General features: G+C 42.7%; 1 protein-coding gene across 1 annotated transcript in view; it reads right to left on the reverse strand.

The window, feature by feature from the left end:
• Positions 1–380: 380 nt before the first annotated feature.
• LOC137500991 (uncharacterized) overlaps positions 381–14638 on the reverse strand; it is a 69717-nt gene continuing 55459 nt past the window's right edge. The window contains exons 2-3 of the mRNA XM_068227795.1: positions 2072–2378; positions 381–1293 (exon numbers count right to left, since the gene is read on the reverse strand). Of these exons, the coding sequence (XP_068083896.1) occupies positions 381–1293; positions 2072–2378 (1220 nt within the window). The remainder of the gene's footprint in view (positions 1294–2071; positions 2379–14638) is intronic.

Raw genomic sequence — 14638 nt, forward strand, 5'->3', positions numbered from 1 at the left:
GATCAACGAAAAACTGCTGATTTTAGTCGTAAAAAGGCATCCTATTCTTTACGACCAGAGTGACAACAGCTATCATGATATGGCAAAAACAAGGAATGCGTGGGAGATGATCAGCCAGGTCGTAAATTTTCCAGGTATGTTTGTTATTTCCTTCGATAACAAGATATTTCTAGGGGTGTACGCTATTGTGCTAAATAATAATAGTAGTAGTAATACTACGACAGACAAAAGCTTTTATTAACTTGTGTTTTACTGTGAAGATAATTTAAATACATATTAACAAAAAACAAATATAAATTTCAGTTCCATTACACATTGGAAAATCACACAAATTTAGCCATCGTGTGTGTGATTATTTCTCATTTAACACTGAAACAATATCAGTTGACGCCACGACTGAATGCTCTGTCTTGCCATGGTACTCTTCCTTGAGGAGAAATAAAGTAATCGGCAATTTTTTCCCTAATTTCAAATGCTCTCCTCACGTTATTACCACCAATCCTTGATAAATTTTCAATTGCTAAAGGCACTTCGTTGTTCTCCAGTTCACCTAACTGCCAGGAACAAGAATCATTCCTGAGGTAGTTATGCAAGACAGTTGTGGCCATAACAATTATTTCGAGATGCTCAGGGGAAATGTTGGATTTTTTCAAATAAATTCGGAATTTCTTCGTAAGTATTCCAAATGCATTTTCGCTCACCCACCTAGCGCGACTGTGCCTGTAATTGTAAACTTGCTTTCTTTCATCGTTTGCCAGCTGAGTACCAGGAAATGGTCGCATAACATTTTGTAACAATGGAAAAGCTTCATCACCAACAATAACATGGGGCAACAGAGCATTCATTCCTGGCAATGGTTTCTCCCCTGGTAAATCTAGAGTTTCGTTTATCAGTCTTCTTCCTAAGTTGGAAGCCCGAAAAATGCCACCGTCACTGTTTCTCCCATAGGCTCCTACATCAACTGTAATGAACCTATATTCTGCATCCACTAAAGCTAGTAACACAATGCTAAATTGCTTTTTGTAATTAAAAAATAAGGAGCCTGTGTTCGGCGGCTTCTCAAATACTACATGTTTGCCGTCGATCGCACCAGTGCAATTTGGATATTGCCAAAAAGATTCATACCCTTCCTCAATATTTTGCCAGTGTTCTTTTGTTGGTACTGGCATGAAGTCCTCTGTTAAGGTATCCCAGATAACTCTGCAGGTCTCATATACGATTTTGCGAACTGTTGACTCGCCCAGTCTATAGCTGAATGAAATACTGGCGAAGGAATCTCCGTAACCAAGAAACCTGTAATTAAGATATAAACGTGTGCCCTTAAGCTCAAAGATTCGAACTCAATGTAGGCGTATTGCTAACAATCCGACACTTACAATATATACTTTTCTTTTTTATTTCAGCTGTCGAGTGCAAGAAAAAATGGAATTCTTTGCGAGACAACTATAGAAAACATATGAAAAAGCAGAAGACAGTGGCCAGGCTGCAACAAGCATGCAACTGTGGAAGCATCAAGAATCTATGAGTTTTCTCATCCCCTTTTTCTCTGAGAGACCTCAGCAATCGAACATGCCGGCTGAAACCCAGGAAACAGAGGAAGAAGAGGAATCGGTAGACGCTGAAGCATCACAGATAGTTTCAAGTGAATCGACGAAAAGTGACAGTGAGGCAGCAACTCTGTCCACGGCTTCTGTGCGTAGAAAGAGGTCGAATACCTCTGTAGCTGATGTGCTGGACAATTTTTTAAGTGTAAAATATTCTAAATTAGACAGAAAGCCCGCGGATTCCTTAAAAAAGTATTTTGAAGCCGTGGAAGAAACTGTTAGATCGTTCAATCCTCTATTACAGATTGAATTTAAATCTAGAGTTAATACTCTTCTAACGGAATTTGAGCTAAAAAAATTGACTGCTCCCACAGACGACACACTGGTTTGAATTATCATTGATCTTTATTATTATTATTATTATTATTATTATTATTATTATTATTATTATTATTATTATTATTATTATTATGCTATTCTTCTTTCATGTAATCTTAAATAAAATATGAAAGGAAATCATTACTTACTTCATTGTTACTGCTAGTCGTTCACCAGGTGATATTGGTTTTCTGAAATTTGATTCCATTTTTTGGAGGGGTAGCACACTTAACAACTCAAAAAACTTCAGGCTTGACATTCTGAAATATTTAAAGAATTTGTCCTCATCACGTAGCAAGTCTGGGAAGAGAAGGTTATTTTCACCACACTGTTCCCTTTTCAAATTTATTTCATGTATCCAAAATCTTCTTTCTTTTCTCTCTTCTTCTTCGCAGGCTAATGTAATAGCTATAATTTCTCCGTCTTCGGACGAAGAGCTCGACATTGCTACACACGCTGTTACAAGCCGGGTTCACTGACTGGATAGAGACGGAAGCTATGTGCGGCAGACGAACTAATACGAACGGATACGATGGAAACCGAACTGAACTGAACCGAGCGGAACGGATGCAGTGTGCTCCCTGCTTAAGAAATACAGTGTAGAGAGAAGTTTCAGTAATAGCCTACGTAAAGCCAATATATCATTGTCTAGCAGACAAAGTGAACAAGTACTAATACAAACACTGTCACTTCCCAGACGAGCTTGTTGTGCTAACGAGGAATTCTTCTTTCTTCTTTTCTAGCCTATTTCAATCCACTGCTGGATATAGGCCTCTTCCATGTGCTTCCATCGTCTTCGGTCTTGAGCCACTTGGAACCAGCGTGTTCCAGCCAACAGCTTTATGTCGTCGAGCCATCTCTTCAGGGGTCTTCCAATGCCTCTCTTGTGTCCCCATGGTCTCCAGTGAACAATCCTAGAGGTCCACCTGTTGTAGTCTTGTCGAGCTACGTGTCCTACCCATTGCCATTTTAGTTTTGCTACTATCTCTAGGATGTCTGTTACATTAGTTCTTCTCCTGATGTCCTCTGAACGGATCTTATCCCTAAGGCTGATCCCTAGCATCTGTCGCTCCATGGCTCGTTGTGTTCGCTGAAGCTTGCGAGCACTTTCCTTCGTCAGAGTCATCGTTTCCAGACCGTAAGTTGTAACTGGCAGCACGCACGTATTATAAACCTTGGTCTTCAGGTTAATTGGAACATCCTTGTTAGTGAGGATGAATCTTAGTTTTCGGAATGCAGTCCAACTCATACCTATTCTGCGAGGAATTTCTGCACGTTGGTTGTCTTTTCCAAGTTTTATCTTGTGTCCAAGATAGATGTACTCATCGACAGCTTCTATATATTGGTTTCCCGTTTTAAGTGGTCGACTCTCTGGGCTTAGTATTTTCGTTTTATTAATGTTCATTTCCAAACCAATCTTAGCAGAAGCAGTTTTTAATTCTTGGATCATGCTTTCTAGCTCATCTAGATTTTCACTTATGAGCACAATGTCATCGGCAAAACGCAGGTGGTTCAAATATACCCCGTTGATTTTTATTCCTTTATTATCCCAATGAAGGGTTTTGAATACATCTTCCAAGGCAAGGGTAAACAGCTTTGGAGAGATTGTGTCACCTTGTCGAACTCCTTTGCCAACTGGGATTTTATTGGTGATGAGGTCTTCGTCCACTCTGACTACCATTGTTGCTTGATCATAAATGTTTTCCAGAAGCTTTATATACCTTGAGTTTATCATGGCATTTTGAAGTGCCTTCATGATTGCCCAGATCTCCACTGAGTCAAAAGCTTTTTTATAATCAATGAAGGCCAGATGAATCTTGATGTTGTACTCAGTGGTTTTCTCCAGAAGAAGACGAATAGTCTGGATGTGTTCAACAGTTGAGAAGCCTTTACGAAATCCCGCTTGCTCGGCAGGTTGATAAAAATCCAGTTCTCTTGTGAGGCGGTTGGTTACAATTTTAGTCAGGAGCTTATAAAGGTGTGATAACAAACTCACAGGACGATAGTTCTCTAAATTTTCCTTATCACCTTTCTTGAAGAGAAGTATCACTTCAGCATTTTTCCAATTTTCTGGTATTCTTCCAGAGTTAATACACTTGTTCATGAGTATTCTCACGGCTTCTAGCAGATCTCTTCCACCTAATTTCAGCATTTCATTCGTTATTTTATCCTCCCCAGGGGATTTTTTATTCCTTAGTTGTTTAAGAGCACTTTCAATCTCAGCAGTGGTTACTTCCGGTGTTACTTCATGTGTATAATTCTGGGCTAGTTGTTCATCACTGGATGGTTTATTAATGGTTGATGTATACAGCTTGTAGTAGAAATCTCTAATAACTTCAGTAATCTTTTGCCTATCTGTGACTATTTCTCCATTTTGGTTCTTAAGTTTTGTAATTTTTGGTCTTCCTGTAGACATGCTGTTCTTTAAAATCTTCATGTTTTTATTTTCTTCAATTGTCTGTATGATCATGTTATTATTAAATTTCCTTAGATCTTTTCTTATTTCCTTGCGAATGGTCTTGTTAAGATTTTTGTTATAAATGTGCTATTGACCAAAAAAAAAAAAACCACTCTGAAATTACTGCTCATCAGATGTCTACGTTTCCGTAGCAAAGAAGTATTTATTTTCCATGTACAGTACTTGGACATCTTGTGAGCTCATTATTGTGTTCGTTTCTGCAATGAAGGTTCTTTTCATAGAGGAAGAGGTGTATTCTGTGCAACATTATATCCGGTCATACGGAGTAGGGCTTTAGAATGGCAACATGCAGCGACTTAACAAGGAGGACCGAAAAAACATGAAAAGATGAAACGTTTCCCCTTGCGAAAATCAAGCGATATCACCGAGTTGTGGCCATCCATCAACGGCTACTAATTCAAGATGACCAAAAGCCATAAAAGATAACCTGCACAGTTGCTAGGTAACACAGTCTGGCCAACATCCATATCTTACATCATAGCCTGTACAGTTGCTAGGTAACACCGTCTGGCCATCATCCATACCTTACATCATAGCCTGCAAGATTTCTAGGTAACAGCGTCTGGCCATCATCCATACCTTACATCACAGCCTGAAGATTTCTAGGTAACACTGTCTGGCCATCATGCATACCTTACATCACAGCTTGCACGGTTGCTAGGTAACATTGTCTGGCCATCCATCCATACCTTACAGCACAGCCTGAGCTGCCTCTGTGGATCCGTGGTAGAGTGTCGGCCTCCCGATCCCAAGATAGCGGGTTCAAACCCGGTAGAAGTAGTCGGATTTTTGAAGGGCGGAAAAAAGTCCATTCGACACTCCATGTCGTACGATGTCGGCATGTAAAAGATCTCTGGTGATACATTTGGTATTTACCCTAATTAAATCTCAGCCATAGACGCCCAAGAGAGATCCGGTTTACTCTGTCTGCCATCTAACGGACCTAGAGTAAAACGGAACGTCGGAATTGACGAGCAGAGAGCCAGATGGCGTCAAATCGAAATGTTTGCACACGGTAGTTGAGGCCATACGATTATTATTATTATCACAGCCTGCACGGTTGCTAGGTAACATTGTCTGACCGTCATCTATACATTGCATCACAGCCTGCAAGGTTGCTAGGTAACACTGTCTGGCCATCCATCCATACCTTACATCACAGCCTGCACGGTTGCTCGGTAATATTGTCTGACCGTCATCCGTACATTGCATCACAGCCTGCAAGGTTGCTAGGTAACACTGTCTGGCCATCCATCCATACCTTACATCACAGCCTGCACGGTTGCTAGGTAACATTGTCTGGCCATCCATCCATACCTTACATCACAGCCTGCACGGTTGCTAGGTAACATTGTCTGACCGTCATCTATACATTGCATCACAGCCTGCAAGGTTGCTAGGTAACACTGTCTGGCCATCCATCCATACATTACATCACAGCCTGCACGGTTGCTAGGTACCATTGTCTGACCGTCATCCATGCATTGCATCACAGCCTGCAAGTTTGCTAGGTGACACTGTCTGGCCATCAACCATACCTTACATCACAGCCTGCAAGATTGCTAGGTAACACTGTCGGGCCGTTAACCATACCTTACATCACAGCCTGCAAGGTTGCTAGGTAACAGTGTCTGGCGATCCATCCATATCTTACATCACAGCCTGCAAGGATGCTGGGTAACACTGTCTGGCCATCATCCATGCCTTGCATCATAGCCTGCACGGTTGCTAGTATTATATTTGTCAAGCTAACTTCCGTAAAGCAAATTTTCAGCCATGAGAAATATTTCTCTGAAAATGTAAGCACTTCCTGACAAGTTCCGTCACACGGCATCAGTCGTCGTAAGGGTACAACTGGGCGACCAGGAGCCGGCACCACAAACGAGAATGACTTCTTTAACAGGTGCACAGTCCCCAGGGTGTAGGCCTATTGCCACATTTCAATTGTTTCTTTGGCGCCAGAATCTTGCCCCTGCAACGACAATGGATGCAACAAGATTGAGTCAGAGCGTATTAAAACGGCACTTTTGAGTTCGCCGTAAATGCCTACTCCCCAGATCGCACGCCCCAGATGCCTACACATGAGGCAAATTAAGAGGATCTGATGGCCCGCCACAAATATTCTTGAGTTACTCGAGAAGACAACGTCCTTACAACAAACTTTGCTCATAAACATGTTCGTTAATCTTCAGAACAAATTGAGACACGTGGTGGTACATATTTTTTAAACATACTGTATCAGTATGATTACATAACTTATCAGTGACTTTCGTTTTGCCGCATACGGTAGTTAAACCTTCAAATCCTTTTTGGGATGACAGTCTATGAATCTCAACATTTTCCATTTATTGTCCTCCCACTCCCTCTTACAAATTCTTAACGCACATATTTCATTAAAACTAATGCTCATTGTAAACCTTGTACGAAGGATCCGCTTCCATCTCCACTGTAAGAAATTCTCTCACTTCCAGAGGAGATTACATCGGAAGGAGCTGTAGAACAGCCATCAAATTCATTACTTCCTCACGTTACAATTCATTTCCCGATAGGCTATAAACGAAGTTACGTGCAACGGAAATCTTTTCATAAAATCTGAGAAGTGATTCATACCCGTTTCTGTCGTCAGAAGAGCAGTGGTTGGAAATAGGAAGCCGCATGGAACAAGCAGAGAATGCAGATTTCCTGGAAGGTGCAATATTGAGGAATCAAATTTCATTTCTCTCTGAAAATATACTAAAAATGGCTGTATTCATGTGCAAGTGCTTATACCTCCCTCTCCATTAACAAGTGTCATTGTCAATCCTGTCCGACTCGTTGGCTGAACGGTCAGCGTACTGGCCTTCGGTTCAGAGGGTCCCGGGTTCGATTCCCGGCCGGGTCGGGGATTTTAACCTTAATTGGTTAATTCCAATGGCACGGAGGCTGGGTGTATGTGTTGTCTTCATCATCATTTCATCCTCATCACGACGCGCAGGTCACCTACGGGTGTCAAATAGAAAGACCTGTACCTGGCGAGCCGAACCCGTCTTGGGATATCCCGGCACTAAAAGCCATACGACATTCTATTGTCAATCCTAATGGGGGACCCCACCGAAATATTGGCTGAAATGACTGAAAATTCAAGATTTTTGAACAGATTAGCGTGTGGCCTTTGAAGATGCATGCTGCATGTCCTTCGAGTTGACTTGTGCATCTATGAGGATGATGTTCCTAATGATGAAGAGGGTGAACGCATCCAGCCACCGAGCCATGGCCCGACCGAAATCGAACTCAGGACCACGTGGACCAATGCCAGACAGGGAGCCGGACAGGACACAGAATCATCCAATTTCGGCTACCTGTTCAGAATTGAAAATACAGCCTGATATAACTGATTATAGAAGCGAGAGCTGGGCTTGAATATCGGTTTTAAGAGGAAGTAAAACTGGACGATGTATCCGCTGCCTGTCATAAGAGATGACTAAAAGGGGGGAAGAGCAGGTCTCAGATTGGGTGCGTGGATGGCCGGCCACGGTTCTCGTAGCTGAGTCTGGCATAAGTGGCCTCACTTGGTCAACTCTTTTTCTCTTCCGACCAGAGTGGCTTTCATTTTCACGCGCTTCGTGGCTGCGCCTTCTTCATCGGAGCTTCTGATAGAGGATGTCGAACTCGTCTCTCTCTTTATATTAACCAGAGGTAAAAAGGATCAGGGCGGGTATTTCTAACAATGAAAGTACCGCCAAAAGGCCTTGCAAATGAAATCCTTCCAGGGCCTGGAAAACCTGATACTCCTGAGGTCGTATAGGAGGAATGAACGTGATACAAGTAAGTGGAAACATTGCCAGTACTCAACTAAGGGCAACTAGGGCCTCTGCTGACACTGGTGTGCACAGTCCCAGCACCAAACGCGTCACCGCTCCGCGGCTCTGTCAGTGCTACGATGACTACTTATTCGTATAAAAACGTTTAGGCCTATACTTCATGTATTCACAAAGAATGGAACTACACATAGATATACCGTAATTTGTATTAATATTTACGTGCAAAATACTACAAAATAACCCTCAAATAAGTTTTCCATTCACATTCAAGGACAGTATTTTTTCACTTTATTCACTGACAGTCTGTTAGTGAAAACTTGACCAGCTTTCGAAAACATAACTTCGGCAGGCGCGGATGTTGCTAGAACACATAACACATAACTTCCCAACCACCAGTTTAATGGATCTTCCTACCTAGCTATTAAAAGATATTCCAGGTACGACGAAGCATATGCGTTTTAAACATGTCATCGTCGATTTGAACGATATGAAAGATTTACAAATATCTCACACTGCTAATACTGGTTTTTATCATCTGCAGTGAAATAGCTCTACAAAGGACTAGATTTTCGTCTGTCTACTATTGACACGAAATTCAAGACAATCGAGAATATAACGAAAGAGAATAGCGTGGCACGGTCCGTCAGCACTTGGTAGGACGGGGTGACCAGTAGGTACTGTAGAAGCGATCTATCCTGGCGCACTGCCACTGACACCGGCACAGATCTGAGAAGCACTGGCCTGTTGGCACGAGGCAGTCACGTGGCCACACACAGCCAGTGCCCGCCATACTGTTCGATGTACGCATGGGAAAACAGACTTGATTGATGTGTGTTTTTGTCCTTAAAAACAGTATAACTAAAGTCGATATTCATGTCACAAAGCTTTTTATTCTTGTAAACCCTTCAAAGATGCCAGCACCTTCCTCACATCACTACTACGCAGCCACTGAGCTGGTTTTGTCCTCGACCCCTCGATGAGCGCATCCGGAGTTTTTAACACAATGGGCGGATAAACAGAACAATAAGTATAACTAAGGTCGATATTCATGTCACAAAGCTTTTTATTCTTGTAAACCTTTCACAGATGCCAGTGCCTTTCTCGCATCACTACTACGCAGCCACTGAGCTGGTTTTGTCCTCGACCCCTCGATGAGCGCATCCGGAGTTTTTAACACAATGGGCGGATAAACAGAACAATAAGATGCCCTTCAATTTATGGAAAAATTCTATAAAATAAGTAATAATATTTGACCAGACCGACTCCTTTTGACAGTGTAACAAGTGACACGTCGCTGTCCTTTTCAATGCACAACTACTTTACTGGGAAGTGTGTTATGCTGAAAGCCCCAAAGAACCTGGGAAAACGCACTGTTCTTCGCATCTTCCAGATGTTTTCCTTGTGTAATGTGAGTAGTATAATTGGATGGTTCGGCCGCCACCACCCCCACCGGCTCCCAGAGGCCACCTCCACCACCACCACAGCCAGAGGCCTCCCAGATGCCGCCTCCACCACCACCACAGCCAGAGGCCTCCCAGAGGTCTCCTCCACCACCCGCGGGAAATTTGAATTTGTAAACAAAGCCACGTGCTTTTTGACAGCTATCATCGACAACAACGCATCGCTAACCTCAGTACTGCCATCTTGACGGGCCTAAACCTCAGTGGTACCAACTTAACCTAACTAGCGCGAGGTAAACAAAGCCACGTGTTTTTTGACAGCCACGTGCTTTTTGACAGACAACAACGCATCGCTAACCTCAGTACTACCATCTTGACGGGCCTAAACCTCAGTAGTACCAACTTAACCTAACTAGCGCGAGATAAACAAATCCACGTGTTTTTTGACAGCCACGTGCTTTTTTGACAGCTGTCATCCGCCATCCTTAAACCACAGAGCACTGTGCTGCCCTCTCTATCGTAGTAGATGTAAATTCGTCACCTGTCATCGGCAGTGCTGCCATCTTGGCGAGCCTAAACCTTAGTGCTACCAACTTAACCTCACTAGCGTGAGATAAACAAAGCCACGTGAATTCTTTTGACAGCTGTCACCCGCCATCTTTAAACTACAGAGCACAGTGCTGCCCCCTTTAGCTACTTACCTTTGAAATGTGGTACGTCACAGCTGTCATCCGCCATCTTGCATCGCAAACCTCAGTGCTGCACTCTTTAGCTAGATACCTTTGAAATGTAGTGGCGGTAATTTGAGAAATTCTTTATGCTCTTGTTTGTAAACAAATCCACGTGCAGCTGCCATCCGCCATCTTTAATCCATAGAGCACCGTGCTGCCCTCTTTAGCTACTTACCTTTGAAATGTGGTACGTCACAGCTGTCATCCGCCATCTAGCATCAAAACCTCAGTGCTCCACTCTTTAGCTAGATACCTTTGAAATGTAGTGGCGGCAATTTGAAAAATTCTTTATGCTCTTGTTTGGAAACAAACCTATGCGCTTTTTTGACAGCTATCATCCACCATCTTTAATCCAGAGAGCACCGTGCTGCCCTCTATGTGGGGGTGGTAAATTCTACGCGCTCTTGTTTGGAAACAAACCCATGTGCTTTTCTGACAGCTGTCAACCGGCAGAGAGCACCGTGCTGCCCTCTTTGTGCCGCTGGCAAATTCCACGTGCTTTACAAACTCACGTGCTTTTTGACAGCTGTCATCCGCCATCTTGCATCACATACCTCAGTGCTGTACTCTTTAGCTAGATACCTTTGAAATGTGGTGGCGGCAAATTCCACGTGCTCTTGTTTGGAAACAAAGCCACGTGCTTTTTTGACAGCTGTCGTCCGCCATCTTTAATCAATAGAGCACTGTGCTGCTATAATGCGGGTAATTTCGTCAGCTGTCATCCGCCATCTTTAATCCACAGAGCACCATGCTGCTCTCTGTAGTAGCGGGTAATTTGAAAAGTTCTGTTAGCTGTCATCCGCCATCTTTAATCAAGAGAGCACCGTGCTGCCATCTTTAGCTAGATACCTTTGAACTGTGGTGGCGGCAAATTCCACGTGCTCTTGTTTAGTAAACAAACTCACGCGCTTTTTGTCAGCTGTCATCCGTCATCTTACATCGCAAACCTCAGTGCTACACTCTTTAGTTGAAAAATGGTGGCGGATAATTTAGAAAGAAAAATTCTACAGCAGCCATCTCTCGACGCTAATTGCACAAGACGGTGGCTATTCATGACTCCTTAAAGGTGCTTATGCAAGATGATCGCTATACATAGTTTCTTATGAGACTCCCTTGGGATGCTTGTGCAAGATGGCGGCTATACATAGCTCCTTATGAGACAGCCTAGGGGGTGCTCGCACAAGATGGCGGCTACTCTTATGAAGAAAGTTAGCTTAGAGGCTACTGCGCAAGATAACGGTTGCTCTTATGCATGCGGTGGAGAGCAAAATGAAATTCTATGTGCTTAATCAACAGAGCAACCTGCTACCCTCTTCAGCTGAAATGTGGTGGTGGATAATTTGAAAAATTCTTTTGACAGGTGTCATCTTTAAACATTGACGACTATACATAGGCTGTTAAGACCTTATCATTCCCCTCCTCCTCCCTCTCTACCTCTATCTAGTTGTAAAACAGATTGTTGTGATTTAAAATCTCGCGTCAGGAAGGGCAATCGGCTGTAAAACAGATTCTTATGATTTAAACTCTTGCGTCAAGAGGGGGGCACTCGGCTGTAAAACATATTTTTAATCCAAGAGAATCGAACCCGAGACTGCCGGGTGAGAGGCAAGCACACTAAACCAAACTGTAGGCTATAGGTTTCATTTTTTTTATTCCACAGTCATTGAAGTTGTATCGGCTCAGTCATTCAGAGCGAGGTGCGGAATGCAAGTGTTGACTGAAATTGTACACGCATCTTCCGGCTGCATTAGCCTTGAACGGGGACACTGCGTGCTGATAAGCTACTTGTAACTCACGGAACGTCTTCTTAGCTGTGTGTAGCATTTAGCTGGTGTAAGTTCCTAACATAAAATATTATGATTGTACGGAGAGGTTAAAACACAGTACCAGCCTATAGCCTACCCCTATCGAAAGAGCCTGCACGGCGCCGTCTTATAGACTTCTCCTGTTGAAGGAGTCTACCCAAGTTTTAACGCCCCCATCAACAGCCCTTACTTAATGCTGGCTTTTTGCATACCCTCGAAACTACCTAAGAATGTACTATACAACAGTAGCGAGAGGGTAAAACCCAGTGCCGGCACATAGCCTACTCCTACTGAAGAAGCCTGCACAAGGCTTAACGCCTCCATCCGACAGATGAATCACCCTCAACATCTTGTACTCACAATCAGTTTCGGGGAAGCCTGCACAAGGTTTAACGCCCCCATCAACAGCCCTTACTTAATGCTGGCTTTTTGCACGCCTTCGAAACTACCTAAGAATGTAATATACAATAGTAGGGAGAGGGTAAAGCCCGGTGCCGGTACATAGCCTACTCCTACCGAAGAAGCCTGCACAAGGCTTAACGCCTCCATCCGACAGATGAATCGCCATCAACATCTTATACTCATAATCATTTTCGAAGGAGTCTGCACAAGGTTTAACGCCCCCATCAACAGCCCTTACTTAATTCTGGCTTTTTGCACGCCCTCAGCCTGCACACAGCTTATCGCCTCCATCCGACAGATGAATCACTATCATGATCTTGTACTCACAATCATTTTCGAAGGAGTCTGCACAAGGTTTAACGTCTCCATCAACAGTCCTTACTTAATGCTGGCTCTTTGCACGCCCTCGAAACTACCTGAGAATGTAATATGCAACAGTAGGATCACCCCCATCCGACAAATGAATCACCCTCAACACTCTTGTACCCGCAATCATTCTCGCTACTTCGGGAGATAGCAGGTTCGAACTCCTACTATTGGAAGCCGTAAAAAATAGCAAATGCTAGGCGAGGGACATGCGCGATCGTCATAACATGATCTAGCCGGATGCCCTTCCTGACGGCATAAGTTGCCAGGATTTGAATCGCGGTATCCATCATTGTGTCTGACTTGCGTGTATGCAAGCTCACGCGTATTTTTTGCTGAGATATCATGCTACTTCCATTCGCCAGCTATAGCGGAAACTCGCAGTACTGCGTCTATTTCGTCTTCAACTTGGAGGAGACAACATGTGTACATATAATTTATGATCTTTCACCCCCGCTATTTTTTAAAAAAACATGTAAGTATGTAGTATCTCGCAACATTCTTATCCGTGTGTGTGTGTTTCGGGAATAAAAGAGTAACGTGTATCAGTGTTCTAGTCGTGTTGCAATTACTAAGCGAGTGACCGAGCGAGTTGGCTACGCAGTGTGCTTTCTTGATTTTCGTAATCAGTGTATTCGCAATTACTAAGCGTCTTAGCAGTGCGATGAACGAGTTAGCTACGCGGTATATATTTTTATTTTTTATTTTCGTACTAAGCAAACCATTTGAAGTGTTGCCGAGTTAGCTATGCGATATATGCACAGTGTGTTTTTGATTTTCATACTAGGCAAGTGATAGGCGAGATAGCTATGCGATTTGTGCACAGTGTGTGCTTTTTTTTAACACTAGGTAAATCATTGAAGTTGTACTTTTGCTCTGAACACATCAAAAAATGTTCTTACAGTGTTCGATTCTAGTCTTGCTATGTTTAAATCTAATTTTCTTAGAACAAAGGTATCCCCTAACATGTTGTATCGGATCACATGTTAAGGTTAACGACATCGAGTGTAGTGTTCGATTCTAGTCTTGTTATGTTTCAATCTAATTTTCTTAGAACAAAGGTATCCCCTGACATGTTGTACAGTGTTCGGTTCTACTTGTTTAGTGATCTGAACACATCAATCAATGTTCTGATCACATGTTAAGGTTAACGACATCGAGTGCAGTGTTCGATTCTAGTCTTGTTATGTTTCAATCTAATTTTCTTGGAACAAAGGTATCCCCTGACATGTTGTACAGTGTGCGGTTCTACTTGTTTAGTGATCTGAACACATCAATCAATGTTCTGATCACATGTTAAGGTTAACGACATCGAGTGCAGTGTTCGATTCTAGTCTTGTTATGTTTCAATCTAATTTTCTTTGAACAAAGGTATCCCCTAACATGTTGTATCGAGTACAGTGTTAGGTTCTACTTGTTTAGTGATCTGAACACATCAATCAATGTTCTGATCACATGTTAAGGTTAACGACATCGAGTGCAGTGTTCAATTCTAGTCTTGTTATGTTTCAATCTGATCTTCTTAGAACAAAGGTATCCCCTAACATGTTGTATTAAGTACAGCGTTCGATTCTACTTATGTAGTGTTCTGAACACACCAAACAATGTTTTAATTACATGTTGAAGTTAACGACATCGAGTACAGTGTTCGATTCTAGTCTTGATCACTTATTTTGTGTTCTGAACACATCAATCAATGTTCTGATCACATGTTGTATCGAGTACAGCGTTTG

This window comes from Anabrus simplex, chromosome 5 (assembly GCF_040414725.1).
Source record: "Anabrus simplex isolate iqAnaSimp1 chromosome 5, ASM4041472v1, whole genome shotgun sequence".
NCBI classification, from domain to species: domain Eukaryota; kingdom Metazoa; phylum Arthropoda; class Insecta; order Orthoptera; family Tettigoniidae; genus Anabrus; species Anabrus simplex.